This window comes from Bison bison, unplaced genomic scaffold, assembly GCF_000754665.1.
Source record: "Bison bison bison isolate TAMUID 2011002044 unplaced genomic scaffold, Bison_UMD1.0 scf7180017864308, whole genome shotgun sequence".
NCBI classification, from domain to species: domain Eukaryota; kingdom Metazoa; phylum Chordata; class Mammalia; order Artiodactyla; family Bovidae; genus Bison; species Bison bison.
In genome coordinates this window covers 1,224,110-1,248,450 of record NW_011494880.1, presented here as the reverse complement: position 1 = coordinate 1,248,450, position 24,341 = coordinate 1,224,110, and the positions used below count along the sequence as shown (strand labels likewise).

Here is a 24,341-nt window from a genome sequence, read left to right as displayed (position 1 = left end):
CTCCAAGCCAGGCTTTAGCAATATGTGAACCGTGAATGTCCTGATGTTCAAGCTGGTTTTAGAAAAGGCAGAGGAACCAGAGATCAAATTGCCAACATCCGCTGGATCATAGAAAAAGTAAGAGAGTTCCAGAAAAACATCTATTTCTGCTTTATTGAATATGCCAAAGCCTTTGACTGTGTGGATCACAATAAACTGTGGAAAATTCTTCAAGATATGGGAATACCAGACCACCTGATCTGCCTCTTAAGAAATTTGTATGCAGGTCAGGAAGCAACAGTTAGAACTGGACATGGAACAACAGACTGGTTCCAAATAGGAAAAGGAGTTCGTCAAGGCTGTATATTGTCACTCTGTTTATTTAACTTCTATGCAGAGTACATCATGAGAAACGCTGGACTGGAAGAGACACAAACTGGAATCAAGATTTCCTGGAGAAATATCAATAACCTCAGATATGCAGATGACACCACCCTTATGACAGAAAGTGAAGAGGAACTCAAAAGTCTCTTGATGAAAGTGAAAGTGGAGAGTGAAGAAGTTGGCTTAAAGCCCAACATTCAGAAAACGAAGATTATGGCATCCAGTCCCACCACTTCATGGGAAATAGATGAGCAAACAGTGGAAATAGTGTCAGACTTTATTTTTCTGGGTTCCAAAATCACTGCAGATGGTGACTGCAGCCATGAAATTAAAAGACACTTACTCCTTGGAAGGAAAGTTATGACCAACCTAGATAGCATATTCAAAAGCAGAGACATTACTTTGCCAACAAAGGTCCATCTAGTCAAGGCTATGGTTTTTCCTGTGGTCATGTATGGATGTGAGAGTTGGACTGTGAAGAAGGCTGAGCACCGAAGAATTGATGCTTTTGAACTGTGGTGTTGGAGAAGACTCTTGAGAGTCCCTTGGACTGCAAGGAGATCCAACCAGTCCATTCTGAAAGAGATCAGCCCTGGGATTTCTTTGGAAGGAATGATGCTAAAGCTGAAACTCCAGTACTTTGGCCACCTCATGCGAAGAGTTGACTCATTGGAAAAGACTCTGATGCTGGGAGGGATTGGGGGCAGAAGGAGAAAGGGACGCCAGAGGATGAGATGGCTGGATGGCATCACTAACTCGATGGACGTGAGTCTTGGTGAACTCCGGGAGTTGGTGATGGACAGGGAGGCCTGGCATGCTGCAATTCATGGGGTCACAAAGAGTTGGACACGACTGAGCGACTGATCTGATCTGATGTAGGTTTTTGTGAACATGAAATTTAATATAGGCAAAGGGCTTAGGATTGTGACAAGCATTGCAAGGCCAATAAATTACTACCACTTTTACTACTGGTTTTTCTGAAACCTACTTTGTCCCATTGCAGAACACATACAAAGAACAAGAAATCTTGAGTGAGACAGAATGCTGAGATTGGAGATGACTTATATACTGCAAGGACAATATCAAGGAAAAAGTGACTACACAAAAAAGCAACATTGATGTATACTTGTTTCCATGACTGTTCATCATGGTTTTCAGGCAATGTTTAAAATGTCAAAGAGAATCACTAGAAGTAGGTTTTATGTGTTTAAAAAAATAATGATTTTTTCCAGAGAAAATAATGCTTGTTTTAAGCTAACTTGTGTACGAAAACTGTAGTGCATATCTTTCACCAAACTGAAATTCTGGGTCTGAGCTCTAAGGTGACAGGTTAACATCCCTGTGACCATTATGCTTGTGACAATTTCCACCCAGAGCTCTTGCTTCTGACTGAATTTATCATCAGCTATAGAGAACCTTCTCTATAATTTATTTTCAAAATATTTATAAAATGCATGCAAATATACAGATCACTTACATTTGTGAATCCAGGAGGTATAAGCAAAATTTAAAATATTTCATAAACCAAGTATGACTTAAAGTTGAAGCTATATACTTCCCATACGGCGTTACTGTTAAGAACCTGCCTGCCAATGCAGGAGACGTAAGAGACATGGGTTCGATCCCTGGATCAGGAAGATTCCTTGGAAGAGGGCATGGCAACCCACTCTAGTATTCTTGCCTGGAGAATACCATGGAAGAGGAGCCTGGTGGGCTATAGTCGATAGGATCACACAGAGTCAGGCATGACTGAAGCAATTTAACATGCATGTATATTACTTAATATTAGTCATCCTTCACACAAAAATCCCAATTATTGTTTAAATTATAAGCCTAAAGCTACTTACCATAACCAGGTAGAAGCAGTTAATTCCAGAATCTTAAAGGTACCTCTTTAAAAGAGAAAGAAATAACATGTTTTAGCTAATTGCTTATAATAACAAACAAAAAGAATATTTACAACTCTGTGGAAATATTTAGAAAAAATTTTGGCACATTATATTCAAACTACAGATACTAAATTCTTATTTTCTCTAATCATGGGGAAGATATCTTTAAATGCTATATGTATATCCAATGAAGTAAATCATATTAAAAAATCCATATAAATGAAGCGACTTGCCCCAAATCAAAAGTTCATTTATGTCCGGTCTTCTGGATTCCAATCTTATATTTTTATATTAAATTCTTGGTTCTCTAGGTTCAATTTCCTGCTCTCTCCCTTATTCCTTATGTTAAAATACATTTCCTCAGTCACATTTTTTAAAAAATGAAACAAAGGAGAAATGTTAATTAGAGTTTGGTCGGGCTACTTTTTGGAATTTCAGATACTTTTGTGAAATGGAAGTAATATTTTCTATGCTGACCCACCTTCAGGAAATGCTCTAGAATCAACTGAAATAAGCAAATACTTATGAAATTTAAATCCAGCGCAAGCACAATGTATCATGCTAATTCTCTCTGCTTATTGTAGCTCTATTCATCCTATATGATTTATAATTCAATTTCCAGCCTAGAACATTCATTTAATTTTGTTTTAGCTTTTACTTTAGAACTTAGAATTTTATTTCCATATTTCATTTCCCTATCTTATTTTTATTACAAAAGACAACTCAGTTTTAAAATTAAAAATAAAAGGGAGAACTCACCACATAGGGAATAACCTTTGTCTTAGGTTGAATCCATGGCTTCATAGCTTTCTGACGCTGATAAACAGTCTTGAGATACTGGGGCAAGGCGAATTTCTGGTAACGCTGGCTGATTTTTTTCTAGGAAAATTATAATTATTCCATTATCCCATGTGTCAGAACACCTGGACCTAACCAAATAAAGTTTTACTTGGATAAATTCTAAATGATACCAAACAGACTTAAGCAAAGTAAAGTTTATTCATATAAAATTATGTTTACTTTTATAAAATAAATGGTAGGTTTAAAAATATTCTTTGGTTATTTCAATCTCTAGTGCCAAAATGCTTAAGTGGGAAAAAAAGAAAAAAATATTTGTGTAAGAAGGCAAGGGGATAATTTCTTAACAGTGTCTTAGATTGCAGCTTCTTTTCCATACCTCGTGGAAATACCTTGGTCCTTAGAGTCATATAGAATGTGTGATTTAACTCAGTAGAATCTGCAACACTGAGCCAATTGTTAATCTCTGAGTGTCATTTATTTTATAGAAGTAAATGATAATATATTGCCTGTCACCTATTCTGTAATTCAGAGAAGGCAATGGCACCCCACTCCAGTACTTCTGCCTAGAAAATCCCATGGACGGAGGAGCCTGGTAGGCTGCAGTAGATGGGATCGCTAGAGTCGGACACGACTGAGCGACTTCACTTTCACTTTTCACTTTCATGCATTGGAGAAGGAAATGGCCACCCACTCCAGTGTTCTTGCCTGGAGAATCCCAGGGACAGGGAGCCTGGTGGGCTGCCGGCTATGGGATCGCACAGAGTCGGACACGACTGAAGCGACTTAGCAGCAGCAGCAGCAGCAGCAGCATTCTGTAATTAAATATCCCTCTCCTCTGTGTTCTATTTTGAACCATTTATATGGGTACAACTATAGATTATTATAGAGATTAAACACAGTTGTACCTGTCTTCGGGATAATTTCCTATTTTTACAAAATGAAAAGTCAGTGAGTTTTTAGAATGACGGGTTGGGTGGATACGTGGCAATAGTACAGTTGCTACAATGGGAGAATGTTTTTGCAATAGTTTTCATAAAGTATAAGGAAGACTTATAGAAATTAGAATTTGTTTAAAAAAATGTGAGTTTTTTTGTTTTGCTTTGTTGTTGTTGAGAGGATTGTGGTTCAGTGGTATCCAAGCTGAGTCTGAGTGTGCTCAAATGTTTGTATAAAAATTTACCAGAAAATTTAGGCGATTCTTTTCTTCTTCAGTCAGTTTAGTTTTCTGTTAATAATAAAAATAAACTGCAATAAATACAAAAGCAAATATTATAGGATAGCATGTAATTAATTTTGTTTGAAGAGAAATTACTTACCTTAGTGAATACTTCTGTTGATTCCTTATGGAAAAAAAAAATGAAAATCAGCTTTACTTGAATAGCCCACCAGTAATTTTGTCTGCATCATTACAGTAGAGAACTAGAGCTAATTATTTTTAACAATTCAAGGCTAAATCACTGCTATCAAATAACAAAGTGCTATTTTATAGAAATTTATTATGAATTTAATGAGTTTGAATATGCATTATCAGAGCATTCTCTGTGTCCATATGACAATTGACTGAAAGTATGTTTTGAGTTTCCATTTACGTATATTTTTCATATAATGTCAAATTCTCATCGAGTATAGCAGATGCAAAGCAAGGGAGTAGAGGAGAGAGGGAGAGGAGGGAAAACTAAAACAAAGCAGGCTCTTGAGGTATGTAGCAGAGCTTGCATATCCTTTCTGGGAAGACCATTGTTTTTTTAATGGCTGTGCCTCCCTGCGTGCTAAGTCACTTCAGTCCTATGTGACTCTTTGCAACTCTATGGACTATAGCCTGCCAGACTCCTCTGTCCATGGGATACTCCAGGCAAGAATACTGGAATGGGTTGCCATACCCTTCTTCAGTCAATCTTCTCAACCCAGTAATCAAATCTGTGTTTCTTGTCTCCTGCATTGGCAGGCTGGTTCTTTAGCGCTAGCGCCATCTGGGAAGCCCTTTTTAATGAGTATGGACTCCCAAATTGAAAGAAAAGGTAAGGCATGCTCCTAAAGCTCTCAATGAGGTTGATGTTGGACTGTGCCTCAGGCCATAAGACTGTGGGCCACAATCCATGTTTCATCCTCTCCTGGGATGTCTTCCCATTGCGTTTTTCCACTAGACTCATTCTAACACAGCAAGTGTTCTTGTAACTGTGATTTACACAACTCATAACCCAATCCAGTATTCAACCCCCTAAACAACCAGAGAGATTCAGGGTAGAACTATGGTGAAGGCAGTTGACAGGATGTTTATTTGGCATTGGCTTATTTGAAAAATGCCTGTTATTAATGAATCAGGGTCCAGCTGAACATTGTCAAAAGCATGGCTAGAACAGCTACTCAACCCTTTGGATGTACTTCCTTTCAGATCTCTAAAATGACTCTGAATCTGTGTATTTTTCTTACATGTGTTTTTCTTTATTTTATTGGCTATTTTGATGTGGCTCTGTTAAAAAATTAAGTATTAGCAAATACCTAATGTGCTTAAAATAATTAACAGCAGAAAAGTGCAATAAACTAGTTGGTTGTTTATTTTAAAAGTATATATTTTCTCACTGGATGAACTATTAGAAGATTCTGGGAGAAATAAAAAAATAGTCAAAATTTGGGGACCAAGACAATTGAATTTTTAGCAGTATAATTTTAACATTTGTGGAGTTTTAGTTCTTTCTCATTTTACAAAAAGAATAATAGTATAATAGGTAAAAAAGAATTGAAGTAAAATATCTAGTTCAAAAATAGTAAAAATTTGATTAAAAAAAGAAAGAAGCAGTGGAAATAATATAAAACTTTTGTGATATAGAAAAGTCTTGTTCACATGGAAGGCCTTAATTGAAAGAATTCAAGACAATTGAGAGGAACAGAGTTAAGTGCTGGAGAAATATAATATTTTTAAATAACTTACAAATATAACTCTATTTTATTAAAAGCAGAATGTTTCAGATAAGCCTAATTATTGATATTAGATTTTGAAAATATTAATTAAAATAGCTTCTATAGAAATAATATCTTACCATGTCAACGGTCTTCTTTGAATTTTCCTTAAAAAATAAAAGAATTAGACATTTAATTCCCACTGTATTGTCTATACATAATTTCCTTTTGACTATATTTAGAAATACTCCTCTTTTATAAAGAATAATTCAATTTATTTTTATTGCTTTGTAAATCACTGTTGTATCCCAAGAGTCTAACATAATGTAAAGGGCATAATGCTGGCTAAATGCATATTTCTTAAGTGAATGATGAATGACATATCTCATCAATGAATCAATAAATACATAAATACATTTTATCTGACTGGTATGCATAACCACATTGTCTCCTGATTATATTTATGCAAATAAATAATATTTTATAACTAACAACATAAAAAGTAATTTCTTAACTGTATTTAATGTAAGTGGTTTTGACTTGCTTCCTGAGAGGAGTTGGCAGATACCTTAAGAAAAAATTGAAATGATACATTTTAGTCTTACTTATGAAATTTCGGAGAAGGCGATGGCACCCCACTCCAGTGTTCTTGCCTGGAAAATCCCATGGACGGAGGGGCCTGGTGGGCTACAGTCCACGGAGTCGCTAGGAGTCGGACACGACTGAGCGACTTCACTTTCGCTTTTCACTTTCATGCATTGGAAAAGGCAATGGCACCCCACTCCAGCACTGTTGCCTGGAAAATCCCATGGATGGATGAGCCTGGTGGGCTACAGTCCATGGGGTCGCTAGGAGTTGGACACGACTGAGCGACTTCACTTTCACTTTTCACTTTCATGCATTGGAGAAGGAAATGGCAATCCACTCCAGTGTTCTTGCCTGGAGAATCCCAGGGACCGGGGAGCCTGGTGGGCTGCCGTCTGTGGGGTCGCACAGAGTCGGACATGACTGAAGTGACTTAGCAGCATGAAATTTCTATTTCTCTTTTCTCAAATATTTTATTCGTTATGAAGTAGGAATAAAACTAGGCAATTTCTTGTGTGATGTGAAAATGTGTTTAATTATGTGTGATGTGCAGGAAGACACTTGGATAACAGCAATTTATATGGATCTGAATTAATTTGAGTTCTTATTTCAGAATAATACATTGGATTTCTCCCACTCTGTTTCTAAAATTTAAGATCTATACCAGGTCTCATGGTGTGATAGCAATATTAATGGTGAGTTATAAAAAGAGAAGTAGTAATAGCATTTTGACAAAGTATACTAGCACAGATCCAATCTTTGTATCCTTCAATGTGTACATTTTTCTTCTGCCTTCCCCAGATTTTTCTTAGGGATCTAAAGTTCCAGTTTTTCAATCGGAAAGATTTTTTCAATTTTTATGTAAATCCAGATTTATTGCTTAAGCAACTACATCAAAGACTGTCTAGTACAGTGTATAATAAGTCAATAATATCTTACTAGTTATCAGATTATTGCCTTTGGAGGTAAATGCCTTACCTCACTGGTGGAGAGCTGCTCTCTGTTCTATAACCAAAAAAAAAAAAAAAAAAGGACCATGAAAACTTTCATTATTTATTCCTCATATGAGAAAACATTCCTTAAGACAGACTGTTTTATGAAAGAAAGTGGTAGAGAGAACCTGGAACCTAGGTAAATTACTTCATTTCTTTATATTTTCTTAACAAAGCAATCTTTTTGTTACATGAAATTAATGATTACTATCTCCTCTTAGAGAATTGTTTGAGAAGCCAAGCAAAATGATATAGAAGCATACTCTTAAGACAGGTATGTTCAATTTAAATTAAATTACTTATTTGTCACTATGGTTGCTATTGTTATTTGTTACTTTACTTGAGCTATTTTTTGTTTGTGATTTAATTTCTGGACTATAAGATTTTTACAGTTGTTCTACTTTCTAAGTTAAAACTTGTCTCTTTGGGACATTTTATCTTTAGACATTTTACAAATCTTTATCCTGAACTCATCCCTCACCAAAAACAAAAAGAAAAACAAATAAACAAGAAACAACATATAAAAAAGCAGCACTCACCAGAGTGGGAGTAATGGGAACAGCATTTCTCTTAACCTGATCCCATGGGTTCAAAACAATTGGACCTTGATACAGATACTGGAGATACTGGGGGAACTTCTGATAAAACTGATTGATTTCATTCTAGAGAGAAAGAAAATTATCAATATTTATTCCAGTATTGAATCTTCTCTATGTGTCAAAAGTAGATTATAGAAGAACCAAGTTTCTTAGAACTTTATTTAATTAGATAATTTATACAACATGGCAAATTTACCTAACAAGGGTTGTTTAGTAACATAAAATTTTCTGTAACTGGGATGGAATAGTTATGTGAACATTCGAGAAGAAGCAGTGGTACGATGACTGTTTACTTGAAGTTATAATTTGTATGAGAACTTTACCAGTGCTTTCTGGTAGTGCTTATCGTCCACAGTAATCTTAACTTCCTGTTAAGAAAACAAAACACTTGTTATAAAAATATACGAAAAGAAAACAAATCTGGGCGATATGAATTTCATTTTATTTGAATGAAAATTAGTTACCTCTGTGGCAACTTCAGCAGATTCCTTCGGGGGAAGAAAAGGAGGATTAACTTAACTTTCATGATTTAGTCTTAGCATTGTACTAGAGTAGAAAGGGCAATTCATTAAGTATATTTAGAATCCAAGCTACTACTACTGAGAAATTACAGTATTTATTCAGTTCAGTTCAGTTTAGTAGCTCAGTCGGGTCCGACTCTTTGCGACCCCATGAATCGCAGCACACCAGGCCTCCCTGTCTATCACCAACTCCCGGAGTTTACCCAAACTCATGTCCATCGAATCGGTGATGCCATCTCATCCTCTGTCGTCCCCTTCTCCTCCAGCCCCCAGTCCCTCCCAGCAGCAGGGTCTTTCCCAATGAGTCAAGTCTTCGCATGAGGTGGCCAAAATATTGGAGTTACAGTGTTTATTAGAGATTCAATAAATTGAAAATTCAGAGTCCTCAGTTTCAAAGTAATAACATGTGACTGAAAACATGTTTAATTTTAAAGTTTTCATCAATTCTACATTATTCATTCAATATCAAATGCTTAAGCAGTGTAGACAGGTGACAAACAAGGTTACAAGGTCGGCCTAGTGAGATGTGGCAAACTGAATCCAGCATACCCTTTCTAGATGACACATTGGTATCTATAGGAGGCCATTGGCTCTCCATTCCAGACACACCCGTGGCCTAGAAAAACACTAAAGCAGGCTCCCTAGATGTTAAGTAGGAAGTCTTCAGGCTGTGCCTCAAGGCTCTGAGCCAAGGCTATGATTCTCCCTTTCCCAGCTTTCCTCATTGTGCTCATTGCTTGGCTATTTCTATCAATACCAGAGCATGTCTTTACTTCTTTCCTCTGGCGTCAGATATTTGATATCTCTGTGAAAGAACACCCATGTACACCAGGGTGTAGATAGTCACTTCCCAGTCTCCCCAATATGACATTAAGTTTGGGTAAATGATTTCTCCATTGCTCACCCTATTTGTGATGTTAACAACAAATTACTACACACTGCTGAAAATCTATTTTGGATGAACTTGCTATTCGATGTTAAAAGAAAAGGTCTCTTACCTCACTAGATGAGCCAATAGAATATTCCTTGAAAAAAATAATATATACAATATAAATCTGGTTACCAGAAGAAATGCAAACATTATTCTTTGCATGTTAATGTTTACTCGGGATATGTCTCTTATTACAAACATGATCATTAGTATGATAAGTTAAAAGGATTGAAATAAAAGCAAAGCAACCAGGCTTCTTGGCTGCTTGTTTTTAATCACCTTTAGCAAATAAGTGGAAGAGATAAAAATGACCATATATTTAAATATAAGTGGCTCAAGAGAATACACAGTGATTTAGGTGGACATTACTCAAGTGGACAGGGAAAAACTGTCATTTTGAAGCAACTTATAAATCATTTTTCAGTTTACTAAAAAAGGAAATTTAGACATGTTCCCATATGCCATTACTAATTTTAGAATATTACATATTGGTAATATGAACAAAAAATGTTCAAATGTATAAAAATTTCTCACCTCTTCATTTACGTTCCTTACAACTTCCTTAAAGAGAGAAGAAAAATAATTAGATGTATTTCCCCACAGCATTGCTATACTAATTTCTCCTGAATATAAAAGAAAAAATTTCTCTCTCATTAAGAGATGCATTAGACTGGATTCGCTTTCACTGTATGAGTTTTGTATAAGTTATAAAAGAATTTCCTATTTGATGACAGTGGTATTTATTTTTGTTTACTGTGCTTATTGTTGTATCCCCAGCGAGTCTCATAATTATTATTGTATTCCTACAGACTGAGATAATGTTGGGGACATAGTTCTTGTTGAATAAAAGGTTTATCAAGTGAAAGAATGAATATACAAGATACCTTTAGGCAAGGCATGGATAGGTTTTTCTTTCTCATTTTAATAGTCATTTCTTATTGTGTATTAGGAAAAATACATCACTAGGCCAACTGACATGCTTTAGGAAGCAAATATATATTGTTTCTATAATAAATTGATTGAGTCAGTTTTAAGAAAATATTGCAACAGAAAAAGAATTTTAAAAAAGAATAAAATAAGTTTGATACTGAAAAACACTAAAAGATAAGTTCTTCGTTCTTCATAGATTCTGGGAATCAAATGTGTTAGTTGATTCATGCAAAGATATATTTTCTTCATTTAATTTAGTCATAGAATTGAGAAGACTAATTTTGGTCTCATTGTTTAAAGATAATCTTGGTTTTCAAGTTTGATTGATTTGAAATATATTTTCCAAATAGAGGTTAATTTCAGTGTAGTTCGAATACTATAATATTTTACTTCACGTTATGCTACAGATGTGAAATCTGTATACCTTGCAGAATGTGGAGCAAAGGTTCTCCTAAAAGAAAACAAAGCCAAAAGGATATAACATTTATTGAAATGTAGTGTAATATTCTTGAGCATACAGTTATAGCAAAGAAAATATGATTTTGTGAACAAAAGAGTAAAGAATTAAGGAAGAAAAGTAGATGATGAATCTTTAACAAGAAATTCTTTCAAAGATATTCTGCTTTAACATTGTGGCTCAAAAATGGCTCTCAAATCTTTTCCCAGAATTCCTTTCATTAGTATATAGCATTTAAACAAAACAATGAAAACATCACCATTTTCACAATCACAATCATAATTCTCTTTTTGACTGAATGAGAAAGAGATCGATGTTTGATAGAAAAGCTGTCTCATCAGTGAAAGATTAATAGTCTAAAGTAATCAAACTTTACCTTGCTGGGATTAATGGCCATATTCTTTTCCTGCTTATATGTCTACAAAATAAATAAATTTATTTTATAACTTTGATTAAATAAAGAAAGTTAAAATATATTATATTTGACTTAAGAATTTGGTACTTACTTCCTGGGAGATGATAGATTCCTTAGAAAAAGAAAGACAACATTACTCATTTACCTAAATTGAATTCATATTAGCTTAATAATATATCGATCTACAGCCGTTATCTATGGAGTAGATAACATATTAGTCTTTTCCTGAATTACTGAACAAAATTAACTGATGTTTCACTCCCTCTACATAACTATTATATTTCATATACCTAACTCATTTTGCATTGTGCTTTGGGTTATGAATATCTGAATCAAAAACTTTACCAAGTATCATCCACAGGGAAGAAAAAATAGGTTTTCTATTTCCTCTGTACAATTTTCAGTGTTTTTTTCATATTATTATTATCACACTTTTTTCTGTCTTTTTAAGAGAGATTAAACACATCACAGGAAAACAAGAAACTGCTTAGGTGACACTGGTGGTAACGGTGGGAACCTATTATGTACCCATAGCTGGGAAGTCATTTAGGAAGTAGCATGGAATATGGCTCCAGAAGAGCTTTAGTCCTTTTTGCAGAAACATGGAATGGATCCCTGTCACTGTACTCCCAAAATATTCATCATGACTTGTGAACATACCTCATTAATACTGAGACATCTTCAGAAAAAAATGCACTAATCTAATCTTGGTGACTTGAATGTGAAGATTTTTGGTCTTTATTCCTCTCTATATACCTTTTCGTTATGGTCGCACTTCCAATTTTCTCTAATTCTACAGTTCTAGACTCACTGGAGAAAAATTATTTTAAAGACAATAGTTTAGGTCATATTCTGTTTTTACTAACCTAAAAGATTTTCTGTTGATACTAAAGTATCTTACCTCACTGGAGGAGACATGTTCCATCGTCTACAAACAAAAGCAAATACAGTTCTCAGTTTTATGGTAGATTTAAAATGCCAAGGTATCTCACTATTTTGTTTTGTTTTTATCATTATTCCTGTTTGTTTTGATGGCAAGAGACTTTTAGGAATTTGTTTCTGGAAATGTATGATGTTTAGTTGAATTTTTTCATTATTATTATAACATTATATCCTATAATATTACCAGCAAATCATTTTGTATGTCAAACAAATCCTTTTTATAGCTTAATGTAGTTCTTGCTTTTAGGAAGTGTTGGGTTCTTAGTTTACCCTATCACAGTTTAAAATATAATTTATGTGCACATGAGCTACAGAATCTTAAAATGTTTATAATACCATGATATTTTGTTTTATTTAGTTTTTGTTAATTGCTAGATTTAGTTACTCTTAAGGGAAAGACTGAGGACAATTACTGATTTACAGAGAAGAGTAATTAAGACTAGGAGACTATAAATAAGAAACAATGAAACTTGGTGTAAAATTGACCACTGAAGCTTATTTTATCTTATATTCATCTAACAGGAATTCTTACTGTAGCTAAGCTCTTGGCTTGGCTTTAGAGACTAACAAAGTTTTCAAGATTGATGTGTGAGGTGTGGAAATGGAAAGGAAGCAAAGAACTCTGGTCACCCTGATGATACCGTACATCTGAAGTGAAAGTGAATGAAAGCATCTGACTCTGCGACCCTCTGGACTGTGTAGTCCATGGAATTCTCCAGGTCAGAATACTGGAGTGGTTAGTCTTTCCCTTCTCAAGGGGATCTTCCCAACCCTGGTATCGAACCCAGGTCTCCAGCATTGCAGGCGGATTCTTTAGCAACTGAGCCACAAGAAAAGCCCAATCTGAACTGAGTGAGAACTGGGCATGGGAGAGGTGTTGGCAGCACACACTGCAGGGTAAGGGAAGAAGCCCAGTTGCTCCTGAGGGAGCTAACAGATTACAAGCCTGTATCTTCAAAGCGCTTCATGTGAAGCATCTGGTCCTTCTTTATCATTGTATGATATGAATATTTCTGTAACATTCTCACTAGAAGATGTTGCTTTGAGAAATGAAGGGTTGACTTTGCATTAGGTTATCTGGCAAGTCATTTTCAAAGTGTTGCTGTTTAGTCTCTCAGTTGTGTTTGACTCTTTGCAACTCACGGCTTGTAGCCTGCCAAGCTCTTCTGTTCAAGGAATTCTCCAGGCAAGAATACTGGAGTGGGTTGCCATTTCCTTCTCCATGGGATCTTCCTGACCCAGGGATGGAGCTGGAGTCTCCTGCATTGCAGGTGGGTTCTTTACCACTGAGCCACCTGGGAAGCCCAACTCCTAAAGTTAGCACTATTCAACACATCATTTGCAAAGGATCCTTGTTGCTGAGCTTCTGCAGTCAAGAATGATGAAATTCTGACATATGCTTGAGATGGTTTGGGAATCTACATTTTCTCTGTGACTCTCCTGAACTTTAAAAGAAGTCCTTGTTATGGTTCCATGTTTCTTACTTGTAAGAAGTGATTCTTGGAGTGAAAATATTTCCCCAATAAATTCAAATGTTTACGGAAGAAAGTGTACGTTTTTTAACTTCGAACTAAAACTCTTTCCAATCCTAGAAGGAGAACACTTTAGAAGTGGTATTTTTGTCCATCTTCATAACTTACATAAGGCAGGGCCAAGGCCGTCTTTGATTATAGGTTTCAAAGTTTATACACTCCCTCTCTATTCCCTGCTGTCTACCCCTGACATTATCCTTATAAAAAATTTAATATTCTTATATTTACATAATATATTCTCATCTGTATCTTATTATACTTACATTCTTTGCAAGGGCAACAGCCAAAAGGCAGGTAAAGATGAAGAACTTCATGTTTACTTTGTCCTGTGAGATAGACAAGAAGCTAATTAATAACAGTTTTACTCTCCTTATAATCACACATTTCCTCATTAATTATGTATTAAATTATCTTCAGATAATTAGAAAAGGGCAATGAAGACTGATAAAAGTAGATTCATTGAGAAATACATGGATTTGAATACGATGAGTTCTTTACAAGAAGAAATTAACACAACAAAATGTAAAACCTGGAGAAGGAAATGTAAAATCTTAATTTCTAAATTGTGGAGGCTCATTTGGGCATACCAAATTAGTGGCATAATTGACCCTATGTATAAATAGCTAAATTATTTATTAATTTATCCACTTATTCAATGACTACTTGCTATGTCAGGTACTATTCCAGACATAAAGATACAGTGATGAAAAATAATGATGTTTATACTAAAATACCATATATTTTTTTTACAATTCTTCTTAAATCTTATGGAGAATCATATCAGAAATGCAAAAAACAACAGAAATCTTTTTAAAATCAGATTTCAGGTGAGCCAAAACCTGGAGCTTGCCTCCCTCATAAGGGGAAGAATTGGCAGGTGAAAAGAGCACTGTGGTGGGGACAAGAAGCCTGCTGATCCCAGCTCAGAAGCCTGCTGATCCCAGCTCAGCCTGGGACAGGCTTCTGAACCTTGAGCAAGTCACTGAACATCACTGAACCTGACAGAATAACCACCAAACGAGATTTTTAACTAAGAAGATTTGATTTCTAAGATCCCCTCCAGCTCAATCTCTAATACTATGACCACATATAAGTCCCCAAAGTTTGCTGACTACGTATCAATGCAACTTTTCCAGTGCACAAACAAAGAACTGAAAAGTGAAATAAAGTTATTCTAATGACTTTTTGACATATAATAGTATTTTACTCTGTAGATCTACAAATTTGAAATCAATTATTTTTAAACAGCAAGATTTTATTTGACTCAAAATTGTTAAATTTGCTGGTGATCTTTGCCTGTGCAAATTTAGAGAATGTGTATGCATGGGAATTATTCTCTGTCTTAAGATTAGCATTGCCTGCTTTTGTTATTAATTTATCATTCCTACTAAAGAATCCCAGATATTCTTGTTTCCTCTTACAGGATAATGCACATGACATTCACTTTATAAGCATTTCATAATGACAATGTTTTAAAATAAGATGATAAATATATTAAATTTTATAATTTAAATTTTTGAAATAAGTTCATTGTATATAGCCACTTACCTCAATTTTACTTAAGATATTTTATTTTCCATGGATGAAAGAAACTGGAACATGGACAAATATTAACTAAGAGTTAAAGAAATGCTTATATCATGTTGATAAATGAGAACCATAGAAATAGTGGTAGTTATGAAGCATCTGCTATTGTCAGACATTGTGCTAGGTATGTTGTAAATTCTTTCTCTAGTCTGGGGAACAACTTTGTTAGGTACACGTGTCTGATTAACGGATGAGGAAAGTGATCCAGGAGGTCATACATCTAATGTGCAGCACCCTGGATTTTCAAAAACCTCATGATGATTAGCTCATCCTTAAAATAAGATTGTGGCATTTCATCATAAGATAGAGCAGTATAACAATTTCTAGCATCTGTATGTTAATTTTTTTAAGAAGCACTGAAAAGGAGATAAATCATTAGCTATGTTAGCTATCAAACAATTTCTCAAAGAATCTTAAGGTACACTGACATTAGTTTCTTTAAAAAATACTTTTTGGAACAATGCTATTAGGTTTTACAATATTACAAGGTACATAGAATAACAAAAAGATAAATGAAAATATTACCTCGTTTCCTAAAAGGAAGACAAGTAGTCCAGGCAATGGAATATCTCTGATGGATTGGCACAACACTATTTATACCTTGTTCCTCCATAATATGGTAATTCTGTGGTTTGAAATACCTGAACAGAATTTGAATTCTAAGAAGTCATGATGATTAGAATTGCTTTTCTATCGAATTTTTGTACCCCATATTCCTGGGAATGCTTCTACTCAGTTTGATTTAGAACATGATATCAGGTAATGTGGGATTTATAATATGTCATGATTATCTGTATCTCATGTTTGTGTAGCTCAGCTCTTCCACATTTTAATACTAGCTATGAGGCTCAGCATAAGGCTTTTTTTGTTTATTTTTTGCCTAGACGTACCACAGAACCTCTTCTAGTCACGACCACTTTAAATAAGCATCTAAAATTGTATTTTGGAAATGTTAATTAAAATTTCATTAATAAGTGAAAAATACATTCTTCCTATTCACTGCTTATCATTTGCCAACTCTAAAAATAGGATTAGCCATATGCAAGTCTGTGTAATACACTGGGAAACTCAGCTCTCCTACTAGCTAGCAGTAAATTTTATAAGTATTTACTTTTTTAACTTTTCTCATTAGTTTCAGAATCTGTCAAATAATACTATCTATATTTAATCCAATTTATAATATTGTCTTAAGTCTTAAGTTAAAGTCGTTCAGTCATGTCCGACTCTTTGTGACTCCATGGACTATACAGTCCATGAATTCTCCAGGCTAGAATACTGGAATGGGTAGCCTTTCCCTTCAGGGTTTCTTCCCAACCCAGGGATCAAATCCAGGTCTCCTGCATTGCAGGCAGATTCTTTACCAGCTGGGCCACCAGGAAAACCAATATTAAAATAATTAGAAATAATTTATATAAAGTGAATTGGTAACTACATGCTACCTACATTTTTTCGTGCCAGTTTATCTTCTATTGCTTAGATAATTATCAACAGCTTTCTAATACATCTTGTAACCTCTCATCTGTTCTCTCCAAAATGCATTTTCCATTAACTTCCTCAAAAATATTTTCTTTCTAAAATCAATGTAACAATCATTTTTCCTGAATCAAAATATTTCTGAGGTTTTGTATACTGTCCAGGGTAATGTTCAAGATATTTAACGTAGAATTCAAGGTCATTCAAAATCTTTTCAGGAATTTTTTCTGCCCTCATTTCTCGACATGTCATATTCCACAATCTTTCCAGGGCACCATGAAATGTCCATGATCATTCTGGAAATGCCTTTCTATCACATTATCTACCTTGTAAATGACAATCTGTTCCTAAATATTTGGTTGAGATTTGAACCATCTGTGAAAAGGTCTCCCAAATCTTCAACATACTTGAACTTTTTAATAAATGTGACAAATGAAATAGTTGAACAGATACTGAAGTTGGAAATGTAGTTAAGATTGTTTTCTTTATTTCGTGAGTAATTCTTGAGTACACGCCAGGAATTTTCTAAGCATCTAGGAGAAAGCCATAAACAAATGAAAAATCTCTGCTTTCAAGGAGCTTATATTTCAACTGGCTGAGAGAGATGATTCCATGACAAATAACACATCATTGGTTTTATCATCATGCATGGTAAGGGGAAAATTGGAGAAAGAGTATAGGAAGTATTAATAGGGATGAGGTGGTCACTCTTAGATGGTGTGACCAAGGAATGTCTCCATGAGCAAAACAGCAAAAACTTGAAGGAAGTAAACATTTTACTGTAGATAGTTCAGGAAGAACACATCTGCAAAGGCCCTGATTTATGAGTCAGCTTGGCAAATTTGAAAAATATTGGATAAAGCAACATGGCTGAAAAATAGTAAATTTAGTTGAAACAAAGTCAGAGGGGAAAATGGGACCCATAATGCAAGGTTCTTCAATATTGAAAGGATTTTAAGAAAACTGTTACACTGATTGGAAGATGCTGTCAAGTAGAAGACAATTTGGGATTATCTACTAAAAGTAGACTGAAGGGGCAAGAGAAGAAATATGATCACTTTGGAGCCTACTGTAATAATATAGGCATGTGATTATGTCAGCAGATGGAATAGTGAGAAATGGTAGCATTCTAGATATACTTTGAAACTTAGAGAATGTAGAATTTAATAGATTAAAGGTGAGGTGTGAGAGAAAGGAAAAGGTCAATAATTACTCCAGATTTTTGGCTTGATCATCTAGAATAATGTAGTTACTACTTACTGGTATGGCAGATGTTGAGGGAGGATCTGGTTTGTGGGAAAACCATTAGGAGCTTGGTGGTTTTTTTTTTTTCTTAATTAATTTATTTTTTTTTATTTTTAAAATTTTCCTTTATATTGGAGTTACGATGAGGAGCCCGGTAGGCTACAGTTCATGGGGTCGCGAAGAGTCAGACACGACTGAGCAACTTCATTTTCACTTTTCACTTTCATGCACTGAAGAAGAAAATGGCAACCCACTCCAGTATTCTTGCCTGGAGAATCCCCGGGACAGGAGCCTGGTGGGCCGCTGTCTATGGGGTCGCACAGAGTTGGACACGACTGATGTGACTTAGCAGCAGCATACTTTTAGAAGCTTAGTTTTATAAATGTTAAATTTGAAGTTCCAAGTAGAAGTTTAGGTTGAAATATAAACAGTATACAACAATACAAAATTATCTAGTGGGATTGATTTCTTTAATCATTGAAGAATGATTAAAGAACAGACAACAAAGATCTTACTATCATGATTTCAGTATTTTCTATTGCTACTGATTACATTACTTTGTCAACAAAGGTCTGTCTAGTCATGGCTATGGTTTTTCCACTAGTCATGTATGGATGTGAGAGTTGGACTACAAAGAAAGCTGAGCACTGAAGAATTGATGCTTTTGAACTGTGGTGTTGGAGAAGACTCTTGAGAGTCCCTTGGACTGCAAGGAGATCCAACCAATCCATCGTAAAGGAGTTCAGTCCTGGGTGTTCATTGGAAGGACTGGTGTTGAAGCTGAAACTCCAATACTTTGGCCACCTGATGTAAGGAGCTGACTCATTTGAAAAGACACTGATGCTGGAAAAGATTGAAGGCAGGAGGAAAAGGGGACAACAGAGGATGAGATGGTTGGATGGCATCACTGACTCAATGGACATGAGTTTGGGTAAACTCCGGGAGTTGGTGATGGACAGGGAGGCCTGGCATGCTGCAGTCCATGGGGTCTCAAAGAGTCGGACATGACTGAGTGACTGAACTGAACTGATGTACAGCTAAAATGAGAACATAAAGAAAAGGAAGCTCTTACCACACTTAGAAATAAAAGACCTGGAGTAGATGAGTTTTGTAGGATATAAATAAACAGAAAGAAAGAAAGGAAATTCTAAAATACTGAAAGTCCTATATTATTTCAGTGGGCATATATGTGTTGTCATATGTTCAATACATTGCAATGATTATATCAGTAGTTCATTAAGACACTTATAGACAGAAATGTCCTTAAATATAAGAACCAGGTAGTCCAGAAAGAAGATAATGTATAGAGGGAGTTTGTGCAAAGTTGAAGGAACAGAGAGGTCATAAGTAATCAAAAAGGTCAACAACCCTGAGGATGGAAACAGAACTTGAATGCAGGTTAATAAGAAATAAAGATAATTTAAGATATGTTATCTTATAAATGTTACTAGTTGATTAGTGAATACTGGCTCATTGGAAATAACATGGAAAATTTCAGTAATTTCTGTCTAAAACAAAGTGGTCTCTGGCAGAAAAAAACAACACTAGCAATGTGAGCTATGAGGAATGACATGAGAAATGTATCTAATCTTTATTTCTAAAAAGAATTTTAATTCAATGTATTTTTGATATGCTTTGAGAAACCTATGAATGAAATCTTCAGTTCAGTTCAGTCGCTCAGTCGTGTCCGACTCTTTTCGACCCCATGAATCGCAGCACGCCAGGCCTCCCTGTCCATCACCAACTCCTGGAGTTCACTCAGACTCACGTCCATCGAGTCAGTGATGCCATCCAGCCATCTCATCCTCTGTCGTCCCCTTCTCCTCCTGCCCCCAATCCCTCCCAGCATCAGAGTCTTTTCCAATGAGTCAACTCTTCACATGAGGTGGCCAAAGTACTGGAGTTTCAGCGTTAGCATCAGTCCTTCCAAAGAAATCCCAGGGCTGATCTCCTTCAGAATGGACTGGTTGGATCTCCTTGCAGTCCAAGGGACTCTCAAGAGTCTTCTCCAACACCACAGTTCAAAAACATCAATTCTTCGGTGCTCAGCCTTCTTCACAGTCCAACTCTCACATCCATACATGATCACAGGAAAAACCATAGCCTTGACTAGACAGACCTTTGTTGGCAAAGTAATGTCTCTTATGGAAACTCAAATCATATTTAATATATTAATCTCTATTTCTAGTGTCAAAATATTACTTTATTATGCAGAAAAATCCCTTTTAAACTAAATGTCTGTTATATATTGGAAGAACTGTATGCATGTATAGCACAGGCATAATATAATGCCTGGAGGCCTACATACAAATTTAAAAATCCTGTTACCTCTGAGGAGCTATGGATGGGAACGAAATTGAGTAACAACAATGAAGCTTCAGTTGCAGTGATAATTTTCTTTTTTCTATTCATGAACTAAAGTATTTTAATAAAGTATTATTTATGTGTGATGAAATGTACATGTTTTAACTGTACAGGTGGATCATTTACCAGGGTCGAAGTGTGTTACTTTTCTATCACCCCATGAAGTTTCCTCCTGCCCTGTCCCACTTGATCACCTCTCTCAGAAAATGTCAGTTAATCTGAAATGATCAATAATTCATTTTTTTCTGTTTTCATTTGTATGTAATCATAGAGCATATACTGTATGACATCTAGCTTCTGTCTCATGACATAATGTTTTTAAGGTTTACCCATGTTGTTGCAATTATTGCTGATTCATCTATTATAAAAATGCTATTGAATGACACCCTGGCTGTTTCTAGTTTGGGACTATTATAAATAAAGATACTATAATATTATTTGTACAAGGATCTTTGAAGACAATTTTTTTTTTTTTTGTCTCGGGTAAGACAGAGGAATGGTATAACCTTATCATATGGTAGATGCACATTTAATATTTTCATAGCATGTCAGACAGTTACTTGCAATTTTAAACTCAGAATAGAGCATATGTTAGCATTTGGAGTAAAGCCACTAATCTTGTATGACTTTCCTAGTAACTAGATACATGGTATACTCAAGGTGGAATGTTCTCTAATTTTACCAGAAGAGGAAGAGGATTCAAGGAAGTCGTGTGATGGGCATAAAGACACAGTTGGACTCAAGTCAGGAAGCATTGACTTTTATTCCAGTGATTTTTATATTCAAGAGTACTCCGTTCTGTTACCCCACTTCTTTATTGAGCAATCTTTTTCGATTTTGATTTTGAGCCAAATACATCTCAGTATGTGTGTATGAAAGTATATTTTTTCACCAGAAAATTTTGTGATCTAACTTGAGCAAAATATTTGCGTGAAAAAATTTAATAGACAACATTAGGGGTTACTAAAAAGTAGCTTAGAACACAAATATATTAGATATTTTATTGTAATTAATAAGAATTAGATCCCATCAGTGTAGTTAATAAGAATTTATCTTTTCAATTTTGTCATATACTTATATGAGGACCACCTTGTCAACCACCAGAACAAAAATAAAGATAGTGAATAAAAACCTAAATTTATTTGAGTCCTGATAAAGTAGATATAATAAAGTAATAATTCATTCATTCCTTGTCAAACTTGTATGGATCATACAATGTGCTAAAGAATTGTGATACTAGTGATATACAGAAAATTAAGATTATATTCCCTGATTTCAGGAACATATTTTCCAATAAACTCATACTAGATAAGTTAAACAAAATATTGTAGTGGTAGTATATTCAAAATGTTATGAGAATATGGAAAATGTTCATATCAACCAAATCAGATAAGCAGGGACATCTAGGAAAGGATCAGAGTAAATGTAGTGCTATGTCCTACAAAATGAGGGGAGTCACAGAGGAAGGAGGTGAGGAAAAGGAAGGTGTCAGAAGCCTGAACAGACAGGAAAATGAGAGGGTAGCCAAATGAGGAGCAAAAATTTTGAGTTCAAGAGAAAGAGAGGCAAGAATTGAGGGTAGAGTTTTCTGGGAGGCAAAACATTTTATGTCTCCTCTTGGGGGCTGAGAGTGGCATGGAAGACTCTTCATTAGCATGTGAGGTGGAAGCACTGAATTTTGTATTAATTACTGAAAAATTATTACAGAGAAAGATTTAAAGTGGAGTAAAATAGCAGACAGCATTGCCATTTATGGGGGTGTGTGAAAGAAAGTACAATTATAAGGACTGATTTGTTGAAATCACTGATGATGTTGATTAAGGAACAGATTGAAGAAATGTTTAAAAGAATAAACGACAGACTATTAAACAACCAATCAAAAATGCAGGCTGTTTTGTGTGTCTGCTATAAGAAATGGAATTGGATGAAACAATTAAATTGTCCCAAAATTCTATTAAAAAGAAAATAAGAGCTTAATCTGGCTCTATTTGCTATAATCCCCTCGCTCAATTGTATGCCAGTGAATTCAGAGCCAGCAAGTTAAATATGAACTATATTTGAATTATACACATAAAAATTAAAATATATTGTGAGGAATATTTAATAATTAAAGAATTTATAAAATTGATATTTAACAATTGAAAAATGTAAAAGAAACAATAGATTTCTCTTGAACTTTTTCTCTCAAGAATGATACAATATTGCAGAACCATATTGCACCTGAAAAGTAAATAGTACATCTCTGCTAAAAATTTAATAAAGACATGAAGAGTGATATAGTGACTTCTATGTTGTTTTTTGCTACTATTTAGTCACTAAACCATGTCCGACTCTTCTGAGACCCACTGAGCCACCAGGGAAGCACAGTATGTTGTTTTACTTGCTTTTTATCTGTCAGTTTCTCTTATTTATTCACATAAAGAACACTGGATGTTATTCAGAATGTGAAGTATTTAGAAGAGCTAGTGGAGGTGATGGCATTCCAGTTCAGCTATTTAAAATCCTGGAAGATGATGCTGTAAAAGTGCTGCACTCAATATGCCAGCAAATTTGGAAAACTCAGCAGTGGCCATAGGACTGGAAAAGGTCAGTTTTCATTCCAATCCCAAAGAAAGGCAATGCCAAAGAATGCTCAAACTACCACACAATCACACTCATCTCACACGCTAGTAAAGTAATGCTCAAAATTCTCCAAGCCAGGGTTCAGCAATACGTGAACTGTGAACTTTCAGATGTTCAAGCTAGTTTTAGAAAAGACCGAGGAACCAGAGATCAAATTGCCGGCATCCGCTGGATCATGGAAAAAGCAAGAGAGTTCCATGAAAAACACCCATTTCTGCTTTATTGACTATGCCAAAGCCTTTGACTGTGTGGATCACAATAAACTTTGGGAAATTCTGAAAGAGATGAGAATACCAGACCACATGACCTGCCTCTTGAGAAACCTATATCAGGTCAGGAAGCAACAGATAGAACTGGACATGGAACAACAGACTGGTTCCAAACAAAAAAAGGAGTATGTCAAGGCTGTATATTGTCACCCTGCTTATTTAACTTCTATGCAGAGTACATCATGAGAAACACTGAACTGGAAGAAGCACAAGCTGTAATCAAGATTGCCAGAAGAAATATCAATAACCTCAGATATGCAGATGACATCACCCTTATGGCAGAAATTAAAGAGGACTAAAAAGCCTCTTGATGAGAGTGAAAGAGGAGAGTGAAAAAGTTGGCTTTAAGCTCAACATTCAGAAGACCAAGATCATTGCATCTGGTCTCATCACTTCATGGGAAATAGATGGGGAAACAGTGGAAACAGTGTCAGACTTTATTTTGGGGGACTCCAAAATCACTGCAGATGGTGATTGCAGCCATGAAATTAAAAGACGCTTACTCCTTGGAAGGAAAGTTATGACCAAGCTAGATAGCATATTGAAAAGCAGAGACATTACTTTGCCAACCAAGGTCCGTCTAGTCAAGGCTATGGTTTTTCCAATGGTCATGTATTGATGTGAGAGTTGGACTATGAAGAAAGCTGAGCACTGAAGAATTGATGCTTTTGAATTGTGGTGTTGGAGAAGACTCTTGCAAGTCCCTTGGACTGCAAGGAGATCCAACCAGTGCATCCTAAAGGAGACCAGTCCTGGATGTTCATTGGAGGGACTGATGCTGAGGCTGAAATTCCAATACTTTGGGCGCCTCATGTGAAGAGTTGACTCATTGGAAAAGACCCTGATGCTGGGAGGGACTGGAGGCAGGAGGAGAAGGGGATGACAGAGGATGAGATGGCTGGATGGCATCACTGACTGGATGGATG

General features: G+C 35.4%; 1 protein-coding gene across 1 annotated transcript in view; it reads right to left on the bottom strand.

The window, feature by feature from the left end:
* The window catches only part of LOC104997420 (alpha-S2-casein), a 19,253-nt gene extending 3,248 nt beyond the window's left edge, over window positions 1–16,005 (bottom strand). Inside the window, exons 1-17 of the mRNA XM_010852145.1 lie at window positions 15,968–16,005; window positions 14,119–14,181; window positions 12,283–12,309; window positions 11,473–11,493; window positions 11,343–11,384; window positions 10,934–10,960; window positions 10,114–10,140; window positions 9,647–9,673; window positions 8,592–8,615; window positions 8,451–8,495; window positions 8,068–8,190; window positions 7,515–7,541; window positions 6,092–6,118; window positions 4,370–4,393; window positions 4,234–4,278; window positions 3,012–3,131; window positions 2,211–2,255 (exon numbers count right to left, since the gene is read on the bottom strand). Coding sequence (XP_010850447.1) covers window positions 2,244–2,255; window positions 3,012–3,131; window positions 4,234–4,278; window positions 4,370–4,393; window positions 6,092–6,118; window positions 7,515–7,541; window positions 8,068–8,190; window positions 8,451–8,495; window positions 8,592–8,615; window positions 9,647–9,673; window positions 10,114–10,140; window positions 10,934–10,960; window positions 11,343–11,384; window positions 11,473–11,493; window positions 12,283–12,309; window positions 14,119–14,169 — 669 coding nt within the window. The 5' untranslated portion in view covers window positions 14,170–14,181; window positions 15,968–16,005 and the 3' untranslated portion in view covers window positions 2,211–2,243. The remainder of the gene's footprint in view (window positions 1–2,210; window positions 2,256–3,011; window positions 3,132–4,233; window positions 4,279–4,369; window positions 4,394–6,091; window positions 6,119–7,514; window positions 7,542–8,067; window positions 8,191–8,450; window positions 8,496–8,591; window positions 8,616–9,646; window positions 9,674–10,113; window positions 10,141–10,933; window positions 10,961–11,342; window positions 11,385–11,472; window positions 11,494–12,282; window positions 12,310–14,118; window positions 14,182–15,967) is intronic.
* Between the last annotated feature and the right edge of the window lie 8,336 nt (window positions 16,006–24,341).